This window comes from Protopterus annectens, chromosome 14.part0 (genome assembly GCF_019279795.1).
Source record: "Protopterus annectens isolate FY-2018-M chromosome 14.part0, PAN1.0, whole genome shotgun sequence".
Lineage (NCBI taxonomy): Eukaryota > Metazoa > Chordata > Ceratodontiformes > Protopteridae > Protopterus > Protopterus annectens.
The window spans coordinates 328370780-328394807 of NC_056748.1; the positions used below are offsets into that span (position 1 = coordinate 328370780).

Sequence of the window (24028 nt, forward strand, 5' to 3'; positions counted from 1 at the left end):
TGACTGACTTTCAAAATCCCGAGACAAAAATCACAAAGTTCAGAAACTCGAACGTCAGTTTTTACCAGGGTAGGTAAATATGAGGCCAGCTGTAAACAAAACGAAACTCACACCAAGGTAAGTAAAACCCACACCCCACTACAGTGGAGAGCAGGGCATGTTGGCCAAGTGTTTACTTACCACAGTAAATAGTCGATGTTTGTCTTTCTTAACTTTGGGATTTTGAAAGCCAGTCATCTGAAAGTCTGGCTTTAGAAGCAGACCCATATATGTGTGTGTATATATATATATATATATATATATATATACATATATATATATATATATATATATATATATATATATATATATATATATATATATATATATATAGACACACACACTCTCAGATATACATATATATATATATATATATATATATATATATATATATATATATATATATAGGTTCACTTTATAATTTCGAAATACCAAATTTCAGTATTTCGAAATCATAAGGTCGAAAACTGAAAATCGCAAAAGTGTATAATCCCGATTTCGAATATCTGGAATTCGCAGTTATGGCTTACGGTACATGGCATGCGGTGTTGGGAGTGTATTGTGTATGGATGTAGGTGCAATTGAAGGTAAGTGAGTGTTTTGTAAAGGTTTTGTGTGGGAATTTGTGTGTGTCTGAATGTGTGGATGTATGTATATGTGTGATGTTTGTGTGTGTGCAATGGACTGTGAAATGTGTGGGTGTGTGTTTCCTTTTTGTGTCTGTGCGATCTTGGAGTTAGTATATATAAGTAGGGGGGTGTGGGGGGCACAGGGGGCTTGCTGCCCTGCTTACATGTAGTGTAGGTTTGTTTGTTTGTTGTAGTGTGGGTTGGTCGATGTATGTGTTGTGTGGTGTATGGTTTGTATGTGTTCATGTTTGTGTGTTTCACGACTGTGTGCTGTCGGGATTATGGACTTTCGACTTTATGATTTCGAAATACTGAAATTTGGTATTTCAGTATTTCAAAATTATAAAGTGAATCCATATATATATATATATATATATATATATATATATATATATATATATATATATATATACACACACACACGTGTGTATCTATGTATATACATTCTTTGCAACAGTTTATCTTCATCACTACAGTATTATTAAATCAACTGAAATTCTCTTATAACTACTGCATTTATGCTACTTGTTAAAAACTAAAGTACAAGTTTTCACACCACAAGCACAAAACCTATACACAGATACTTCTAGAACACTCTAGCCACCTAAAATATTCTTCCTAAACCCATATCTACAGATAGTGTAACAAAAAGTGTAAAATAAACAAAAGTAAATTGAAACACTAAGTACATTTTCTTTTACTGCAATTTAAGAAAAAAAAAGTTATTTACAAATAGACACACAGTATCCATTCACACATTTAACTGTAAATTACACTGTTCACCTAAATCAGCCTCATAGAAATACATTTTGTTCTTTTGGAACATAAATTAAAAAAACATAAAACAGAAATAAACACTTTTTCCCTCCATTGCTACAGTGTAAAAATATAATTTCACACACTGCACATACTACAGAATTCACAACAAAACCTGACACAGCACTGTCCACTTAAATCAAACTTTCTAGAATTAAATGTGTTTAATAAGAATTAAAAAAATAAATACATTAAAAGCAAAAGAAAACACAGACCATAATTTGCTAATTACAAAAAAAAAAAAAAAAAAAAAAAAAAACACTGGCAGTGAAACAGACCCATTTCTGCCTAAACCAACTGAACATAAGTGAAGTATAATTTTAACAAAACTCCTTAGTAAACTGTTTATATGTTCATAGGTCAGTATTTGGCTAACTGCCCTTGTGGTCTGTTTTAAGCCTAATCAATTATCTCATTTGAGAATCAAACTTTGCACCTTATGTTTGTAAGGAAAGCATCTTAACATTATGTGAACTCCTAACCCCCCACCTGTTAACATTTATTCAAGTAAATGATATTTCAGAAATTACAATAGAAAAACTCCCATGAGATGCACCATTCTGCAAAAAATGCATACTGTCCAAAACTCTGCTCATTAAAAATTATTAAGAAGTATTGCTGTTACACAGAAAACACAGGAAATGAATACAGAGAATGCACAGGGGTCTGGTGTGTGTCTGACATGAGTTATTTTATCACTGTGTGACAAGGAAACTTAGTTTGGAGCTCCTGGCTTTGCCACTCATCATGAAACACATTTCGTACATAATAGTACAGGTATTTCACGTATCGCACACCAGTCCCTGCATATTCTTCATTTATTTATTTGAAAACCAAGTTAAGTAAACTGGCTTGAGAACCATTTTCAGGCACAGCTAAATAATGTGCAGAGAGGCACATGACAAATGTTTAAAAACAATATATGGTTCCAGTGTCCATTGCTAATGCTTAGTCATAAGATATACATGTCAGTATATGAAAGATGGCATATGATTAAACAAAATATTAGATGCAACATACTGCTATAAAATAAATTGGGCTAGTCTAAAACACATGCAGTGAGACCTAAGCAAAGACTGTTACAATTATTGTTCTGAAACTGTAAATTATGGAATGATAGAAGGGTACTCTTTTATATTCTAGCAGAATCACTGGGTAAAGCAAATAACTCTGGTGTGGGATGTGGGTTACCTGTCCATTTCTACCATTCAGAAATTATCTATAACAAATATTTTTATATACATTACTATACAGTTTTCCAAGCTACAGCATGCTTGAGTTCTCATTAAAAGATTTGGTACTGAAACCTTTCAAATACTTAATGCTATGACATGTCTGTAAGTAGCTCTATTTCTGTGCATTTTTATGAAGCATCAAAGCAGCATACATTGCTCTTTCAGCATTTTACTTGTTAAATAATAACTGGTCGTCATAAATGTCACATGTCTGGCACACGTATTTTTCTTGGGTCTATATTATATAAATGAAGTTTTATAACTTCGAATACCATATGATCAATACCATATGGTCAAAGTTATAAAACTTTGAATAGTTAAAAAAAAAATATTAAAAGAATAAACCCTAAACTAAGGGTTGTAGCCAGGGGGCAAGCCCCTTTGCACCCCCCACACCCCACACTCTTTAAATATACCAACTCTGAGGCTGCGCTATAATGTGGTAAAGGGAAGACTTCCCTTTACTGCACTGTAGTGCAATCTTGGATTGGTATATTTAATGAGCGGGAGGTGTGGGGGTACAGGGGGGCTTGCCCCCCTGATTTAACCCATTTGGTTAATTTTTTTTTCTTTTTTTTTTTTTTTTTTTTTTAAAGTGTCGATCATATGGTATTTGAAGTTATAAAACGTTGTTCATATAATGTAGACCCATGTTTCTTTACATATGAAATGGCTGTATCCAGAAAGTCGTCTTGTCATTCTCACAAGATTACTTTAAAACCTTGTGGCTGGAATTCATTAACATTTTTAATAAAATGGTACAGTCTCCGCTTGTAGAAGCACAGCACTAGAAGTATAGCCTAAGCTTTGATTTAGGGCAAGAATATTGACAAGATGGGTATGTTGTGTATATAGTGAACTGTGTAAGAATTAGCCATCTAGCAATTCGCTACCTTTTGAAAAATTGCTATTACAACTGTATTTATCATATCTTTATAGTTTTATTTAATATGCACCTATTAAGGTGTTTAACATTTATACTAGAATTAAAAATCTGTTTGCATATTACAAGTAAGAGACTTTATAATCTGTAACTTTAATTAAAACCTTTTATTACAGTAACAATTTCTTTTGGAATGCATGTTCTCTTTCTCAAAATTAGTGATTTTTGCAGTACATATTCACTAGATTCATGTTTGTAAAATAAACAATTATTAATTTTAAAATTAACTATTCTAATAAGCTGTTCATGTTTTGCAGTATTGCAGAATTTCAAAAAAAATATCTGATTACTTTTTTTGTAGTGGTATGCTTTATGGGTATCACAGTGGTACAATAACTCGTGATCTTCATAATTAAATCTGTTATATGGAAACGTATCCTGCCAAGTATCGATATCTAGCCAATGTAAAAAAGCTTTTGGTCGCCTTCCATGTACATGGTACATCTGAGGGTTTCCTAGTATAAAAGCAGACTTATGGGTGCCAAAATTCAGAATTTACTTGCTGTTGAAGATTTCATTTAGATTCTGCTTTCATTGTGTCTTCAGAGTTTTGGCAGGGGGCTTTTTCAGTTTTTAATCTAAGTACCTCAGGGGACTTTCTTTCATGTTTTGAATAAAGATTTATGAGGAAATTATTTGTGTAGTCAAAATGTGGTGTGTAATGTGTGGACAACAGATACCTGTAAGGATTCCATACAACTGTGTTTGCTTTGTCTAGGAGGGATCCTCGACACCTGCTTCTGTCAGATTTGCCTGTCTTTTACTATTAAGATGATCAGAACTCTGCTTAATAGCTTTAACATTTTCCTTGCAAATCAACAGCTTAATGCTGTCATGCGTTCTACTGGATTCCAGCATGACATCCTTGGCAATCCCCCTTCAGATTCTGAAGAAAAGGAATCTGAAAGAGGTGTCCCTTCAGCCTCTTTTCACCAGTCTGTGACATACAACTGTACTGTTTCTCTGCTGGAGTTTTTGGACCATCAGTCAGATGTTTTCAGTCCCTCTGGTGCTACTCCAAGGGATGCCACTAAGGGTCGGGAGTCTAGTCCAGCCTCAAAGACCAGACATACGGCTATGGCAGAGAAGGGAAAACCTTGTCTTATTCTGTCTGGGGGACCAGATGGAATCCCTCCTTTGTTTATGGGAAGAGGTAGTGGGCTTGGTAATGGAAGTACAGATGTCTAATTTTTCCAGAAATATAATTGCAGGGGAAGCAGAAAAGAAGACCCAAAAATATTTCTTCACCTTCTACCCTTTCTGCCAAAGAAGCTAAAAAAAGTGTTATAAATTACCTCAAACTCTCAGATTCCTCTTTTATAACTTCCTTGCAGATCCTGCTGTGGTTTATTTTGGGAAAAAAAAAAAAAAAAAAAACTACTAACCCGGTTTCATCTGACACAGGTTGGAGAGTCTGCGGCAGTTGTGGGGGACAGAAATCTATACATTGTGTACTTTGACTTATAGGGCAATACGTTGTCAGGCTGACATGGCCAAAATTCTGTTGGCAAATTTGCAACTATTGCTGGGTATGACTAAGACTGTTGCTGGTTTACCATTTTCTGAAGGAAAGTTTTCCCTACTTAATATATCTTCAGCATCCCAAGATGTCCTGACTGAAATCACTGTTGCAGTATTCATAACAGATGGGCTGTATTCCGCTGACATCTGACTGGAGCACCAAAGCTTTACCTTCCTGAGGGCGTCCAATCATTTCAGGACCTCAGCTTGTCAGCATAGGGTATGTAAATGGATGTGCACACAAGATCTTCAGAATGTTTTGCCACCAGCTTAAGTGCAGGTCAGTGCTTACAATGGCCTGTTATCGTTTGGGCATTTCATATCGTAGTTTTGTTTGTTAGATTCCAATCAGTATGCTGTTGGGGATCCTTCCTTTCTAACCTTTTCATGGTGTATTAACTGTTATTAGATGTTAGCTAGGAGGCATAAGTGTGAGTGCAGTAGGCAAATTCTGTGCAAGGACTTACACACTAAGTGCCTGTTTTATCTAGGCACCAAATGCGATTACAAATCTTGTTCTATTTGTCAGCCATTTGTTCCTAAAACTCTCCAGTCTTAATACCTTCTTTGAGATGCAGTGCTTAAAACCCTTAGCCCATTGTACTATGTCATAATCCCCAGACATCAGCCTTCTGCCCAAGAAAAAAAATTAAAAAACTCAGGATTCATTTTCTGTCATTCCTGAACTGGACGTACTATTGAGGTGGTTGAAATCTTGGTACGTCAGACTTTATCTCAAGAGCCTGCTACTGTGACCCCTCTGGAGGACAGTATCATTCCTGAGGCTTTGCAGATAACTGAATCCTCCGAACTGCATCTCATTTTTTCAAAGGGCCTAAGCGCGGAGTCCCTGAAATCCTAGTATAGGAAGAGGTTCCAGGAACACATCAGAATGTGGCAAGGTTCTGAACCTCTAAGCTGGTATAGGCGAACATTACCCCTAAAAAGAAATAAAAATGTAAACGTACAACATCCCCTTCAGCTTCCAGGGTAAAAATGGATAGATTTTTCTCAGGAGTTATTTAAAGCCATTATGTCCCTGAAGCCTCCATCCCTTGTAACCCAACCGATACACACCACACCACAGAAACAGGCATTGGATTCTTCATCCTCAAAGGAGGAACCAAAGGTGGATTCAGACCATTCTTTCAACTACTTTTCATAGCTTCATTCTCCAGAACAGTTGTGTAATGAGGGAGGCTCCACCTCCTTGATGATTTCTTAGAAGAGGCTTGCTTTGGAGAAACATTGTCATTTAAAGGGCTTCATCATGCTTTGCAAAATAAATGGGTGTCAGAGGTCTAAAAGAAATACTACAATCATTTAGAGATGGGCAGTCCTGCACCAACTCTTGTTTCTCTTGTGATAGATGCTTACCTGGATGCATTTCAAGCTCTTCCACACCTGATTCTCAACCACCAGCTCCCAAAAGATGAGGCAAGTTTTATAAAATTCCTTATAAACTTACGTACCTGTACAAAAATCCTGTGGTGAATCCCACTGCAGTTTCCTTGGCCACAGACCATCCTTCCAAGCTGCTTCCCATCACTAATGTCCTTCCCACTAAGGACAGTCGAGCAATGATGGTTGAAGCAAAACATGTACACGTCCTTCACACTGCCTTTCAGAGCCATTAATTACCAAACTCAGATGACTAAATACTTATTCTCTGTGCTTCAGTCCTTGAGTAAGGCCATTTCAGAACCTCAAACACCAGAATGTAAACAACATATGCAGATGCAAGTGGCCCAGACTTCCAAAATAGTCAGACACAGTATTAAGGGTGCTACTATGATGCTGTGGTTGCTTCTTCCAGGGCATCTGCTGCTGGCTCAGTCAATAGGTGGTATTGCTGGCTGAAAACTCAGCCTGTTCCAGAAGACTTCAAGTCTAAACTTTAAGATTTTCCTCTGGATAATAACCTTCTATTTAGCTCTCAAAGCATTGCAGGAGCAAGTCAAAGCAATGAAAGACTGATGTCAGATATTTCTCTCCACACTTCTAGTACCAAATTATCCAGCAAACTCTAATTCCTTGGTTAAGAGAGGCTCGGTGCCCTCTCATAAGCAAAGGAAAATGCAAGGAAAAGCTTCCCAGATAAATCTCAGAGGAATACCGCTTCAAGGAGGCATCAGTTTGGTAGCAGGCCCCTGTAGCAGTGTTTCCTCCCGCTCCCTCCACATCTGTCCCAAGAAGACTTTCTCTCTTCCATTCTGGGAAACAGTGACTTCAGATCAATGGGTCCTGAACTTTATTAAGGAAGGCTATGCTATGACTTGGGAAAGCACCCCCTCTCTGAGAGGAATGCCTTTGCCTCTTCCTAACTAGATTCTGTTTATATCACGTTATCAAAAGATGAAAATAGCGAACGCTATTTTATCGGTTCCATAACATCTGAACATGAAAATATCAAACATTTAGAACAGCAAATTTTTTCCCATGGAAAAAATTTACTGCTCCGAAACACACACACACACACACACACACACACACACACACACACACACACACACACACACACACACACACACACACACACACACACACACACACACACACACACACACACACACAAGCACATCAAACAAACAGCAACCACACACACACATTTAAATTCTTACATCTAATGCTGCACTAAACTAAACATACACTACTATCTACCCACCTACCTTAATCCAAACCCTAACCCTAAGGTCCGTCACTATTGCACACTCACCTAACCCGCTCCCTAACCCTAACTCACTTAAACCGCCCCTAACCCTAAAGTCTGTCGCTATCACACACACGCCTAACTCACGCCCTAACCCTAACTCACTTAACCCGCCCCTAACCCTAACGTACAAACAATCGCAAACTTACCTGAACCCAACCCGTAACTTTCCACCACAGCGCGAAGCCACAGAAACGGCCAACCGAATTCTTTCCCGAGGAAAGAATTTGCTGTTCTGCAGCTTCGCTATATAGTGTTCAATATCAGAACATTCAAAGTTTTAATACTTCTATGTTCTGATATAGACCCACTAGAGTCACCTTCTGGGCTCTGTCATCCAAGACCTGTTAGCACAGGGAACCATAGAGGAGGTTCCCTTAACCTTCTTAAGAAAAGGTTTCTATTCAGGAATCTTTCTTGGTCCAAGGAAGGAGGGCCAGTGGAGACCCCTCTCTCAACCAGATGCCTTCCTAAAACTCCCCACTTTAAAATGCTTTCTTTGCACACACTTATGCCTTTCCTTCTTCCTCAAGCTTTCCTGGTATCCCTAGAGCTTAAAGGATGTCTATTTTCACATTTCCATTTGCACTTCCTGCAAAAAATTTATCTGGTTCTTTACTGGATCAATACATTTTCATTTTACTGCTTTACCCTTTGGTCTCTCTACGGCTCCAAATGTTTCCACAAAGTATTTAGCTCCAGTGGTGGCCTTTTGCACACTCAGGGCATATAAATCTTCCCTTACTCAGTTGACCTTCTCATCCAGGCTCTGTCCAAGTACATCTTCAAGCATTCTCATTACACACTATGTCTTCTGAATCTCTTGGGGGTCACCATCAGTTTTATCATCTCAGTCCCACCCAGGACTTGACTTTTCTGGGATGCAGGCTGAACACTTCCACTATGCATGCTTTTATCCCTCAGGAGAAAGTCACCACCCTAACCAACTACTTCACACCACTGTCTGCCAAGACACACTGCTCAGCAAGAAAGATCCTCAAAGCTCTGTGGTTTATGGCTGCCACATTTCCTTTGCTCCCCCTTGCCAGACTACTCATGAGTAAACTACAGTAGTATCTCAAATCACTGTGGTCCCAGCACTCTCAATGCTCTCATCCCTCTTCTATGATGCATCAAGAAGGATTTTTTTGGTGGAGCAATCAGGTTACTCTTAGCATTGGCCATCCATTCACTCCAGCCCCACACAACCAAGTCCTCTTCACAGATTCCTCAGACAGAGCATGGTGGGCTTGGACAGGAGCACACAACGTTCAGGGGGAGTAGCCTTCCCACCTGGTAAAAGAACACATCAGTTTAAAAGAAATTAGGGCACTTCTGCAGGCCCTGCAGACCTCCTCACATCTCTGGAAGCCAGGCACTGTGCTGGTGTATACAGACAAACACCATGGTGATGTAGTACATAAACAAGTAGGCTACCCCCTGTGCAGGCTGGCACAGAAGGCCTGGCACATTTGATTTTAAGTTTGCAGTATTGGAGGTAGTAAAGGAGAATGCTGGGGGGGGGGCCATAAGGATTGCTACTGAAAAAGATGAATACAAGTGAATTACTAAATTTAGGGAACAAAATCATCCTGGATTAACTGATTGTGTAAGTATTAAACCAAACTTTTTGAAGGAGAAACATGAAATAAAATGTCAGGAAATATTGAAGATGAATAGAAAGTGATGTCATAAGTTATTTGATGAATTTAAGTAATTTAACTGTGACATTTTAACAGTTGTGCTTCAAAACCTGATGAAGCATTGTATGTGAAAATTCTGTGAAAACTTTTTTTTATTAGTTTCCATAGTTTGTCTCATTTTGATAAAAGTTCATGGTTTTGGTTCCAATTTATTGTTCCCATAGTTGTTATTAGTGGACTGGATTTGCCTGAAGCAACAACTTTTGTTTGACTACTTATATCCTGTCCGGGCAGAACATAGACATACTGAGCAGATCTAGGGCATACCGTCATGAATGGATGTTACTCACAGAGGTCTTCCAGATCATTCACTCATAGAAAACTCCCCAAATAGATCTGCTTGCTTCAATTCACAACAGATCGCCAAATGGATTCTGCTCCAGGATATCTTGCAAAAAGACCTGGCAGAAAGATGTCTTTTCATTCCCATGGATAGGAATATTCCTCTACACTTTTCCCATTCCCTTTGATGACCAAAGTTCATTTACAGATCCAAAAGGACCCTTTAGCGATCATATTAATAACTCAATTTTGTTCCAAATAGCCCTGGATGTCCTTCTATTCCTGTGTTGCAGTGTTGCAGTATTCTAGATGTGGGATTTCCGGCCCTCAGGCAACTCATACGTCAGCTCCTATACAAAATCATCAGCTTGGCTGTTGCAATGTGCGTGGGACGTCACATGTACATCCATAAACTAGGGGCCTTAAATGTGACGTCTGCACGCACAATCCTCAGAACATTTCAGCCACAGACATTCGCATAGTACGATTGCCTCTTCACAGACGTCGCATCCTAAAGATAATTAACACATTGGGGTTTTAATTTCCTTAATTTTTTGTGCCGATTGTTATTGCGAACGCTTGGTTGTTGTAGCCTTTAGCTGATGTCAGGAAAAAAGGGAAAATGCCAATGCGGGTGCCAGATATACCCCATAAAGATGCCCATGACAGGTGTGTTTTTTGCCTAGGCCGGGAACACGATCACTCCTCTTGCCCTATTTGTCAATTGTTTGTGCCTAAGACCTTGTGCAGCTATCTGGACGCGTTAAACCTCTACCTGGAGAACCAGCGCCTTAAGGGGTTAGCCCTTAGAATGGATCCTGCATCGGAGGCTGCACCCGAATCTACATGCAAGAAGGCCAAGTTTCCTAGGCCTTCCTCGCCTGCCGCTCTGCTTCCCGATGCACCACCAACTGCCAATCTAGGGTTTGTGGCGCACTCGGCAGATATGTCGACTGCAGTGACATCCCTCGAGAGAGCTGTTTCACAGCTGATGACCGGCACTTCCTTGGAGCCTATCCAGACATCGGCAGCCATCGATGTAGAGGGGGAACCAGTATTGGTGGTACCTCCGACCAGGATCCAGACTTCGGATGCGTTACTGTCCAAACCTGATGCCAGACCACTTTTTACTTCCTCCCTGGTCAAAAAGAAGCAGAAAACTAAACATACTTCTTCCTCTTCAGAAGCCACACCAGATTGGCAGGCCTTTACCTCCTCTCTCCTGCAGGGCTTTATTGCCCTCAGGCCTTCTGCCTCAGCCACCTCCACCCTGCCTCTTCTGAGCCCTAGGCCTGCTTCTTCCCTCTCACCTCAAGTCAGGGAGGAAGAACATGATTCTTCCTTCTTATCATCAGAAGAGTCCATTTCTTATGTTTCCCAGATTGCCTCCCCCAGGAATATTACTCTCCTGGTGAGGAGTCTGTGGGAAGGAGATTCCCCCCTGAGGACATCACCAAGATGAAGAATTACTTTAAATGGGATACGTCCCAAATGACCGACACCCAAAAAAGGTACTTTGAGCTGCTGAAATTAGAATCACCCTCCCCTTCTGCAGTACCCCTGGTTCTGCCTGCTTACCTGGATGCCTTCAACATAGCTTCTAAGACTCCCAGCCTCTGGCCTCTAAGCATGCTGACCACTTCTGTAAAGTACCAGAAGACCAGAAATTCCTAGTTAAACCACCCTTGGCGGACCCAGCTGTGATTGCCACCACTGCAGATAAGCAATCTAGACTGCTGCCTTCTGTCTCCCTCCTATCTACTGATAAAGATAGCAAGTATATGGATAGGATGGGTAGGAAGGTATACACTTCTTCCCGTTTGGCCTTCAGAGCCATAAATTATCAGACCCACATGACCAAGTATGCATTACACTTGGTCTCTCAAGCCTCCTCCATGCTGACATCTTTGGCTGACAGTCCCATTAAGATGAACATTACCTCCAAGCTTTCCTTGGCCCAACAAGTAGCCAGGCATTTCATCAGATGCAGCTACAATGCTGCAGAAGCATCTGCCAGGTCTGCAGCATCTGATTCTGCCCTCAGGAGGTACTCATGGCTAAGACTCCAGAACCTCCCTGAGGATTTCAAGTCTAAGATCTTGGACACCCCTCTGGACCACAGTGTTCTTTTCGGAAAACAATCTGCTGACCTTTTTAAAAATCTGCAGGAAAAAAGCAAAAAACTTCAGGACATTAAGCATTTGCTGGTGTCACCCATCCCCAAGTATTATAGGAACTACCCTGCTAAGGCCACCTTTGTGAGACGTAATCCTTAACCCTCTACCAAGTCTAGGAGAGGGGCTAGAAGACCTACCACCTCCAGGCCCTCTGCTCCCCCACATCAACCCAGACAGCCCTTTCAGGACAGAGGAAGCCCCAGTAATGCGTGACTGCCTTGCCCACCTCCCCCTCTCGGCCTGCCTTTCCCACTGTCTTCCCCTTTGGCAATCCATCACCACAGACCAGTGGGTCTTAACCATTATTCAAAAAGGGTACTTCCTATCCTGGAAAGATACACCACCCAGAAGAGGCATTCCCCTTCCCCCAAACAACAGGCCCACCTCATGCCACAAGTGCTGGCAGACCTCCTAAAGCTAGGCGCCATAGAACCAGTCCCCCAAGGACAGGAATGAAAGTGTTTCTACTCCCGTCTCTTCCTGGTCCCCAAAAAAGACGGCCCCTGAAGACCCATCTTAGACCTGTCCTATCTAAACCTCCACCTGCAGGTACCGTCTTTCAAAATGCTCTCTCTCCATACCCTGCTGCCTCTTGTTCCAGCCATTGCCTTCATGGCCACCCTGGACTTAAGAGAGGCCTACCTACACATACCCATCAGGAATTCCCACAAATTCCTGTGTTTCTCTGGACCTGCCGCTTATTCCAATTTACTGCCTTGCCGAGTCTTTACATAGTGCCTAACTCCAGCAGTTGCCTTCTGCAGAACTCAGGGTATACATATTTACCCTTATCTGGATGACATCCTGATTCTGGCAAAACATCTAATTTCACCATGTCCCTTCTGCAGAATCTAGGGGTCACTATCAACCTGCCCAAATCCTTCCTGACCCCAGGCCAGGACAAGATTTTCCTAGTCTGCAGGATCAGTAAAGACACAATGAAGGCCTTTCTTCCACAAGACAAGGTTTTTTCTTTGGCTTCCCACTTCCAGGAAGCCCTACTATCCCAAAAGGTGACAGCAAGGCAATTTCTCCGTCTCCTGGGTTTAATGGCAGCAACCATCCCTATGCTTCTACTGGCAAGATTGCACATGTGCAAGCTACAGTGGGTCCTGAAGAACATCTGGTCCCAACACCTACATCCCCTAGAGCAAGTCATTCCCCTCCTTCCATCTGAAAAAAAGAAATCAGCTGGTGGATCCAGCAAGTACAACTAAATCCAGGGCTCCCACTACACCCCCTCACCTCAACCCAAGTAATGCATACAGATACCTCAGATTCAGGTTGGGGAGCAAGTCTGGCCTCTTACAGGATTCAGGAAAAGTGTCATCCCTCTCTTCAGGCCAAGCACATCAGTATCAGGGAAATGACAGCAGTCTTCTTAGCTCTAAAGGCCTTCACTCACCTTCTGATCCCAGGGGTATTACAGATTGTGACCAACAACACCACGGTTATGTGGTACCTCAACAAATAGGGAGGAACAAAGGCCTATCAGCTGTACAGACTAACCCTGCTGATATGGGACTTAGCCTCTCAACACAACTTAGTACTGCAGGTGACCTACATCCCCTCACAGGACAACCACCAAGCAGATCTCTTGAGCAGGACCTCCTCACCTCAGCACAAATGGATGCTGAACAGGGAGGCCTGCTTAGACATAGTCCACTGGTGGGGTGCTCCACAAATAGACCTGTTTGCGTCCCCCCAGAACAGGAAACTGCAGACCTTCTGCTCAAAAACCCACTCCCTTCTAGCTTGGAGAGTGGATGCTTTCAGCATCTCTTGGGAGGGGAAGTTCCTTTATGCCTTCTCCCCATTCCCACTGATTCAGAAAGTCCACCTGAAAATACAGAAGGACAAACCAAAAATCTTGTTAGTGACTCCCTACTGGCCAAGACAGCACTGGTTCCCCCTTCTTCACAACCTAGCCAAGGGCAATCACTTCAAGTTACCCTACAAGGTGGACTACTGACACAAGGCAAAGGAACTCTCCTATACCCACACTTAAAGAGGTTGTCTCTGACTCTGTGGGTGATAAACTTTTGATCCCTTTCAGACACCACTACTCAGAGGATGTGCTTTCTGTCCTAAGGGAAGAAAAGAAACCTACCACCAGAAAATCTTACCTGGCTAAGTGGGAAAGATTTACAAAATGGTGTCTGCACACAAGGGAAGGGACCCTTGCTCTGTGGCGGTCCCCTTGGTTCTAAACTACCTGTGTCAATTGATAAAAAGTGGGCTTTCTTATTCTTCTATAAAAGTAAACCTCTCTGCCATATCAGCCTGCCTACCCCTGGAAGCACCCTTACTTGCCAGGCTGGATGTAAAGCTCTTCCTTAAAGGTGTTTTACACATGAGACCATTTAGGAAACCTATTCCCCCGACCTGGGTCCTTAACTACATCTTGGAAAAATTAACCCAACATCCCTTTGAACCAGCGGGGCCCTCTTCCTTACAGATGTGTTCATGGAATATGGTCCTGCTGGTGGCTATCACTTCAGTCAGAAGAGTATCAGAATTACAGGCCTTAATGGCTTGTCCCCCCTACACCATCTTCCACAAAGACAGGGTGTCCTTGCAAACAAACCCCTCCTTTATGCCAAAGGTGGTCAATGACTTGTATCTAAACCAATCCATCCATCTACCCACCTTTTTCCCCTCACCCAGTAACGAAGGGGAGAGGATTCTGCACTCCTTGGATGTGCACAGGCAACTAAGGGTTTACCTGGGCATGCACAGGCAACTAAGGGTTTACCTGTTCAAGACCAAAGCCATCAGGAAAACTAACCAGCTCTTTGTCTCCTTTCACCCTAGAGCCCTGGGCAAGGCAGTCTCCAAGCAGACCATTGCATGGTGTATTAGAAAAGCTATTTGCTTCTGCTACTCCCATCATGGAAAGGAACCTCCAGTGGGGATTAAGGCCCATTCCACTAGATCTGTGGCCAGATCCAGGGCCTTCATGAAGGGCCTAGACACAGCATCCATTTTGGATGCAGCCACTTGGGCCACACCTTCACCAAGCATTGCAAACTTGACCAAGTTTCCAGAGCTGGGGCAGGATTCGCCAGAGCAATAATGCAGGGTCTTGTAGAACCCTCTTCTTCTACCACCACCCTCTCATCCACATAAGCTGTGGTACACTCCCATATCTAGAGTACTGCAACATAGGAATAGAAGGACATAGAATAGTTGTGCAAAATCTTACTATAACCATAGATGTCCTTCTCTTCCATGTTGCAGTATTCCTTCCCACCCACCGGTCCTCCTCAGGTCCTATTCCTTATCTGTCCTATCTATATTACAGTAGGACACCAAGTCGCCCACCTGGAAACCACTGGCATTCCTCCTGCTGGGCCTTATTCTCTGCCTGCTGGCCTTCAAGTTCTAAAGATTGTGCATGCGGATGTCACATTTAAGGCCCCTGGTTTATGGCCCTACGTGTGACGTCCCATAAGCACTGCAACAGCCAAGCTGAAGCTTTTGTATAAGGGTCGACATATGAGTCACCTGAGGTTCATAGGTAGGTACTAGGCTATTGGCCGTAGGGCCTATACAAGCCTAGCCAAAAATGTACCCTGGCTTTCGCCACCCAAGAAAATTATTTTCCTGTGCCCCTGTCAAGCAGAACCACAGAAGTGATCCCCGGGGTGAATTTCCTATTACCCATCCAATCATCAAGATTTTTCTTGAAGAGTGCTAATGAGGAGTTCTGTTTGACATAGATAGATAGCCTGTTCCAGGGTATGGGAAGTCTCTGGGACAGGAATCTATCCCTCCAGCATGTTCTGTTTATTGTGGTGACAAGGTTTAGGTCCCTAGAGCGTGTAGCTCAGAGGGATTGGGATTTCTTTAAGTGGAGCATGTCCAACAGCTCTGGGTTTGACATAGCTTTATATGTTAGGCAGAGATCGCCTCTGAGTAGGCGATATGTGACGGAGTAAAGCTGGAGTTTTTTGGGACAGTCTGCATAAGGCATCTGTTTGAGGCCAGTAATCCTCTTTGTGAGGTATTTTTGCGGTCTTTCCAGTTGTTGTCTATGTCTTGTGAGGTACATACCAAAAGGGGCGTTGTACTCTATAATGGGTCTAATGAGTGATGAGTAGAGGGGAACAATGACCTCTTTTTTTTCTGGATGAGAAATCCTTTGTGATGAGGTATGCCACGTAGAAGGATTTCCTGACTACTGTGGCGATGTGATTATCAAAGGAGAGACTACTGTCCACCTGTGTCCCAAGGTCTCTTATCACACTTTCAGTGTTAAGTAGACTACCGCCTATGTGGTAGTTCATGGGTACAGAATTTTTTCCAAAGGGGATGACAATGCACTTTTTGGCATTGAGCTTGAGACCATGTCTTTGACACCAGGCATCTGTCTCAGTGAGGCCCTTTCGTAGGATGTCCACATCATTAGGAGTTTCACTTATGGCTCCTAGTTTGCAGTCATCTGCAAATTTAGTTAGCCAAAGACCTTCTGTGTTAGCCTGTACTTCAGAGAAGTAGATACCAAACAGGAGAGGACCCAGGACTGAACCCTGTGGTATTCCACTTGTCACTGGTCTGAAGTCTGATTTGGAGTCTACTACTTTTACAGTGTGGGTTCTTTCAGTAAGCCAGTTGGCAACCCATCTTGTGACATAGGGATTTATACCTAGTTTAGTGAGTTTATCTATAATTCCAGAGTGAGGGATGGTGTTGAACGCCTTGGCGAGATCTAGATAGGCTGTGTGAACCACCTTACCCTCATCCATGGCCTTGGTGACTACTTCAAAGAAGTCTATCAGGTTTAGGAGACATGATCTGCCTTTTACAAACCCAAACTGTGTGGGGTCCAGGGTTTGGAGATCTCCAATGTCTTTGTTTATGAGTTCCATGAGGATATGTTCCATGGCCTTGCAGACGAGGCTCGTCAGGCTAATGGGGCGGTAGTTCCCAGGGCCTGTTGTGCCCCCCCCCCCTTTGTGGAGTGGGATAACTGTCACGGTGCACCATTCAATGGGCACAAAGCCTGAGGTGAGGCTATGATTGAACATGGTACTTAGGTGGGGTGCCAGTTCATTCTGTATTTCATGTAGAAGGCAGCCTGGGATGTTGTCAGGTCCCATGGATGCTGTGTTCTTGGCTTTGGAGAGTGAAGTTTTTACCTGTGCAGCCGTGATTACAGGAACTTTGCATTCTTCCGGTATAAAGATGGGCACTTTAGGGGGTGAGAGGGGGGTAAAGTTAGCACTGAACCTATCTGCCAGGATGTTGGCAATATCAGTTGGTTCTGTATATTTAGTGTCATTGTGCTGTAACTCAGAGCAGATCTGAGTGTTGCCATTGAGATTTTTAACATAGCTATAGAATGCTTTGTGGTTGTCTTTAGAATCAGTGGCAATTTTGTTTTCATAACTAGCTTTGGAGGATTTTATGAGGGATCTCAGCTTCTTACTGAGGCTGACCAGGGAGTTCCTCCAATCGTGGGATTTGAGGGCAGGAAATCCCACATTTAGAATACTGCAACATGGAATAGAAGGACATCTATGGTTGTGGTAAGATTTTACACAGCTATTCTTTCTCCCTTGTTATGAAAATGGCCAAGGACAATTACCACTACCTTCTCCAAAGCATGGATTTATTCATTCAAGATAAGGGGTCACTTATCCACCCTAACTTGTAGAACTTGTATTTGATTGCTTGGATGATAGCATTTTGATCCCACATGGAAACCTTTTGTCTGAGAACATGCTGCCAGTATTAAAGGAGGCTAGAAAAGCTGCCACTAGAAAATCCTGTTTGACCAAACTGAAGCGATATTCTAATTTTTTTCACAGGAAGAGCCAGGACCTATTAACTGAAGAAGGCCCATTATCTGTGTGAATTGCTCAAATCAGGACTTGCTTACTCTTGTATTAAGATTCATCTTTCAGCTGTTTCTGCTTGCTGCCTTTAGCTCCCCTTTTACTTTTTTCCAGGTAAAACATTTTTGAAAGGGGTTTTACATATTTCCCACCTTGAAAACAGGTGGCTCCTTTGTGGGATCTCAACTTTGTCTTGTAAAATCTCTCTCACATTTTGAACCAGCTTATCAAGCTGATTTGAAATTCTTGACTCTGAAAACTCTTACTTAGTGTTCTAACTTTGGCTAGGCAGTTATCTGAGTTGCATGCTCTACATTAGTGATCTCTGTGTGGTATAGACTATAGCATCTGCTTATTTCAAATGGTGTAGAAATGCTTTGCTGCAGAAGTCTTTTTTTCTGTTTAGTTGCTCCTCAACTTTGAGTTGAGGAACAAAAATGGGGAGCGAAAGAACAGGCTTGGTTTGCTAATAAAGACTGCCAGGTCGAAGAAGAAACTTTTTTTGGGGGGATCCTCAACTTAAATTTGAGGAGGTGCCAGATCAGGAGATAGCACTGGGAGCCAGCTGTACCCCACCCCTTTTCATACTTCATAGGAACAAGGTAACATTAAGATCTAATCCTTTCTCCATGCCTAAAGTAGTCCCTGAATTTACCTTAAATCAGTCTGTTCATCTCCCTGTGGTCTTTCTTGATTAAAAAAAAAATGGGGGGGGGGGTCTTGCATACTCTGGATGTCCAGAGGCAACTCAGATACTGCATTGTTAGGACAAAGAATTTTAGACCCTTTGATAAGCTCTTCATTTCATTTGATGGAAATTAAAAAGGGCAACCAGTGTCAAAACCGATAATTTTGAAATGGTTATCCCATTCAATCCAGTTTGTTTGTTTGCACCATGGAAAGTCCCTCAGTTAGAAGGTCAAAACTCACTCTACACAAGAGCTGTTGTTACTTCTAGGGTATTTTGGAAAAGACTGGATTCTAGAACTCTTCTAGAGGCAGCAGCATGGTCATCTGAGCATACCATCCCTCAAAATTACAAGACTGAATCATTTTCCAGGGTAAGAGCAGTCAGGATTTGCAAGGTCTGTTCTCCAGGTGCTGCTGTACTCTGGCCCTTCTTCCTCCTCTCTGGTTATCTGGGCTTTAGAAATCATGGTAGCTATATGCTATGGCAACGGTGATCTAATAGTGAACATAGTTCAGTTGTGTAAACTTACCATAACAGTAGATATTCAAATAGACTACTATTTTAATACTGCAACTCTCCCACTAGCACCTTTTTTAATTTTACTGTTTTATTGCTTCCATCTGAGTATTGTTCTTTACCCTTTTATCTCTTGGCTAGGATGGGGTCCCCTTTGTCTCTGTCCATCTTTCTCCTAGTACCTAGAGATCCAAGACTGGATCTTGGTCATGTTGGTTACATATTACATCCTCCCTTTTGGGGATAAGCAGAAAAACTCTGAATTTTGTTGCCCATATGTCTGGTTTTATATCGCCAAACTGTCATGCTGCCAGTGGTAGGCACCCAAAAGCTTTTATATACTGGTTGACATCTGATCTTAGGCAGCAACACATTCAATTCAAATATTGACTGTTATGGCAAGTTTACTTGCACAACTGCACTTTCTCACAGCATTGCTGAATTAGTTTTTTGGCTGAGGTGCTCTGTCTGTAGACTTTGAATGCGTTCCATGTGACTGGCCCTTTGGTGGGGACTCCCCCTTCTAACCACTTCTGACAGATATATGGGTAGAAGAATTGGCAGTGTGAAACATTGCCTGTGTGTGTGTATGAGACAGTGCATGTCTCCTGCAAGGACTGGTCTCCTAACAAGAATGTTTTTCAGCTTTATGTCCATTGCTTGTTGAAAAAGCTGTGCCTCCCTACAACCCTAAATTGGTTAGAGTGGGTATTAATATATTTTTGTTGCAGTATAGCAATTTTATGTGAAGGACTCATTTCTGTAAGTTGTCTCAGTGTATGTTTTATCTGTATTGACTTTTGCTGTGAATGTATGTTTTTAAGTTTTGTAAAGAAAAGTAACCTACATGTGTCTGTTCAACATTTACTCAGAATTTGCCTCTCTTGTATGTCATGTATGGCTTTTAATTGCTTAACTGATAACATGCATCAGGTGTTGTGTAATTCTGTTCATCAAAGTAGTACTCCCATCCTGTATAAACTGGAAATGCAATTTTCAATGTTTTCTGTGCTTGGGTGACAATCCTACCACAGGCAGTGCTTACAAATAAAAAGACTGCATATGTGTTTTGACATTTCTGTTTGCTTTAGTAGTCATCCAACAGCTTAAATGTAAAAAAAAAAAAAAAAGTGTTCATCAGTAACATATTTGTGTCTCTATTTTCAGTTGATGAAAATGCTGTGAGTGACATTAACAATGTCCACGTCCTGTACAAGAATCGTGCAATGCTGTACAGTATGTATACATATCGGAGACTGGCATTTAGGGATTCTGATGAGGATGAACTTGTAAAGGAGTATGCGGGTCTAGTCGGAAAGACTTGTGCACAGAAAATGTTATTATACATGAGATGATAGAATGAAAAAGCAATCACTAGCATGTTACAGTGCATTATATTATAGTGTAATATGATAAATGGTTTAAAATGCAGTGTGTACTGCATCAGTTCTAGAGAAATGTATTCCTTAGTTAACATAAAGTAAAAACAGATACCTAAAACCAACATTACAAGAAGAATATTGCAAACACATTGTAGTAAAATTTGAAACTTAACATTGCTTGTGCATTTTTGAAATTATAACTCATAGTGGCTTATTAATGTAAATCATACAAAAATGTATTATGTGTATGTTTCTGTAACATTTTATGGATTGTTCTTTTAATTTTAAAGCCATTATGGGAATGGGTGACCCACATTAAAGAAATACTGCTAAACATGTTTATTTAATCAGTTTTGACTCAGCCTTTTGCATCTCAATAATTATGTGATTCGTCTACACTAATGGTAATATCAGTAAGAAAAGGTTGTGCCCTTTATGGTTTATAAGTATGTGTTTCTCTTTTAAAACAGTACTTGAAAAGGAATCCTGAATTGTGTTGCACGTCTGGCATAGGACTCTGACCTACTGATGTAGTAATGCATGCCAAAGAAACACTCCAGTAGATTTATGTGCTCAGTTAGGACTTAGAACTGAGCCAATTTTACCAGCTTTGGTTATAACAAACCTAGCTGATTATAAAGCAGCATTTGGTTTGTGAGTACCGGCTTTAGTTAAATTGAGAGTGATGTTGTCTGTCTGCATGCCTGCCAGCATTGATGAAAGAAGAATGGAGATCTTGTTTCTTGAGTTTCTCCCATTTCATCATCATCTCTTTCCACTGAATTATAGGTTTCTGCAAGTACTATGTCAAGAAGTCTTAACTGTGCAACTCTGAAATATCCCTTGAAATTGGGCAATCCCAAACTGCCTTATTTAGGTGGAAGAATTGGTTTATCCAACATGACTCTTGCTGTCTTCCTCTCCCAATACAATCCTTCAGCTCTTTATCAGTTGTTATCCACAACTTCTCTTCTGGTTGATAAAAATATCCCTGACTTGTGTATAAAACAAAATGGACTAAAACATTTTAATGGCTTGTGTCTTGCTATCCATAAAGAGCATACAGTATCTCAGTTTTTGTATTATCTTTTGTTTAGTCTCTTCCATCATATCCTTAGCTGACACATCAGAATCCTTTTTAATCCATACTCCTAAGTACTTCATTGTATCATGTCCTCATAAATATGGATATTGCTGAACCAATTCATGTGTGGGTGCATAATTTACAGCTATTGCCTTAGTTTTAGCTTCATTAATTTTTTATCCCGAAAGGATTTGAAACTGCCTGAAAATGATCCACAACACTAAAATGTCTTTTTCTAGTTTTATCAGGTATAAAATAGTATCATCTGCAAAAAGAGGCAGCTTTTCTTAACTGCCATACCAATTATATCCTTGAATTTCTGAGTCTCTTATTTTCTTTGCCAGTGGTCCTAAACATAGTACAAATAACAAAGGGGAATAGGACACCTCTACCTAGTTCCTCTGCTCAAACAGAAATTATCAGAGAGGATCGCACCCACTTCAGTTTTTGCTTCTGAACCCTCATATATCCTCCTAATCTGCCTTATAATTTTATCAGAGAATGCAGATGCTTCCATTGCTCTGCTCCTAAAATCCCAGTTTACTCTGTCAAATGCTTATTCTCACATTCAGCTTTCCTCTAGATCATCAGTGATCTCTTACTGTTGTCAAATGTTTGCCTCCCCTCGACAAACTCATATTGGTCCATGTCTATCAGTTTTGGCATTACTTTGGTCATTCTTTTAGCCATTATAGACACAAACACTTTATAATCATGTTTTAGGATTGAAATGGGCCCGTATGAAGCTGCATCTGATGGGGTCTTTACCTTGTATAGGTATTACATCCACCATTGTTTTCTACCAGGAAGCTAATACTCATCCTCCTCTTGAAATGCTGTTAAACAAAACCTTCCAGATCTTTATCAGTTGTTTTTCTCCTAGCTTCCAAACCTCCAGAGGAATAACATCTGTTCCTGGGGACTTTCCTGTTGGTTGGTTATACATCACCATTTTTATCTCTTCTCCTCCTATCCTATTAGTAATTGAGCTTCAACTACCGCTAACCGTGGCATGTTTATTTCTTCCATAAACATTTCTGTTTGTATCTTTTCTTGATCTCCATATTTCTCTACTTTATACAGACTTTCATAGAATTTCCTAAATATTTCTAATACCTTTACAGGATCTCTTGTTATCTTCCTTGTTATAGGCTGCCTAAGCTTGGTGACAACCCTTTTTACTCTCTGTTGTCTGAGTCGCTGCTCTAAAAGTTTTTGCGCTCTGGTGTTATCAAAAACAGTTGCTTAACAGCAATCTTTTTGAACTCATGCAAGGTAATCCTTTATTTTCTGATAAACATTCTGCAATTGCTCCTCCTCTTGTTCTGTGAAATTCCCCCATTCTGCAATACTTTAACATTTGTCAATCGTTCTAAATAATTATTGTTGCTTCTTAACCATCTCTCTTTTTATTTCCAACCTATTTGTAAACTCCGCTTTAATTTTATCCCACTCCCTAGCTATATTTTCAGAAGAAATTTCTGTTTTCTCTAATAATGTCCTACTAATTTCCACTACCATTCCTTAAACTCCTCTCTTTTCAACATATAGCTGGTAAAGAGCCAGTGTCTTTTTTATTTCATTACCCTGGGTTTTTATTTTAGTTATTATTGGCGTGTGATCCAATAGTTATTGGATGTGTATCAAAACTTTCAATTAAATGCACATGTTCCTGTAAAATGTAAGTTCTGTCTAGCCTAGCCCAGTTTTTATATCTTAGGGAGTAATATGTAAATTCTGATCAAACTCCTACTACTGAATGCACATCTTCCATGCCAAATATTTTCATAAATTTCTTCAAAACCCTACACTACTTTGTTATATTTTCCCTTCTGGACTCCCCCAGTACGTCTTCCCTGCTGCAAATGAAATTTCATCCCCACCTCTAAGTAATATTCTCTGCTGAAAACTGATTATTTCCTCCAGAATTTTCTTAAGCTCCATTATATTAGTTTTAGGTGGAATATAAATATATGTCAATGTAATCCTCCTCCCTTGCCAGTAGCCCCTTTGTACTACATATCTACCATTATTATATTTTTATCCTGTTCTAGCACTTTTGAAGTTCCTCTTGCAAATTATTATAAGTACTTCTCTTTTCCTTTGTCCCAGGTATTCCACTGAATAACTGTCCTGAAAGCCTTTCTTTATCAAATTAACATGTTCAGTTCTTTCCAAATGTCTCCTGTAGCATAGCTATTTGCACTCTACATTTTGATATAGTTCACTACTCTTTCCTTTTGTATATATCTGTGAGTCCATTAACATTTAAAGATAGTATCAAAAGAGCCATCTTGTTAAAAAGATTATATTCCCACCTTTAATTTGTAACAGATTTTTGGTTAAGTATCTAATTCCAGGTTTTGTATTACATACACACACTAATGTTTGTCAGGTTGACCTTTTATACAGTTTCTTGTCATATCTATTTGAGCCTATGTCACATCTTGCAAAAGTTTT

The 24028-nt window shown here is 40.8% G+C and overlaps 1 protein-coding gene across 5 annotated transcripts in view; it reads left to right on the forward strand.

The window, feature by feature from the left end:
- The window catches only part of ATE1 (arginyltransferase 1), a 2674296-nt gene extending 2653476 nt beyond the window's left edge, over positions 1-20820 (forward strand). For all 5 annotated transcript variants that reach the window (XM_044056055.1, XM_044056058.1, XM_044056057.1 and 2 more), the window contains one exon: positions 20270-20820. In XM_044056055.1, coding sequence (XP_043911990.1) covers positions 20270-20457 — 188 coding nt within the window. In that variant the 3' untranslated portion in view covers positions 20458-20820. The remainder of the gene's footprint in view (positions 1-20269) is intronic.
- Positions 20821-24028: the final 3208 nt, after the last annotated feature.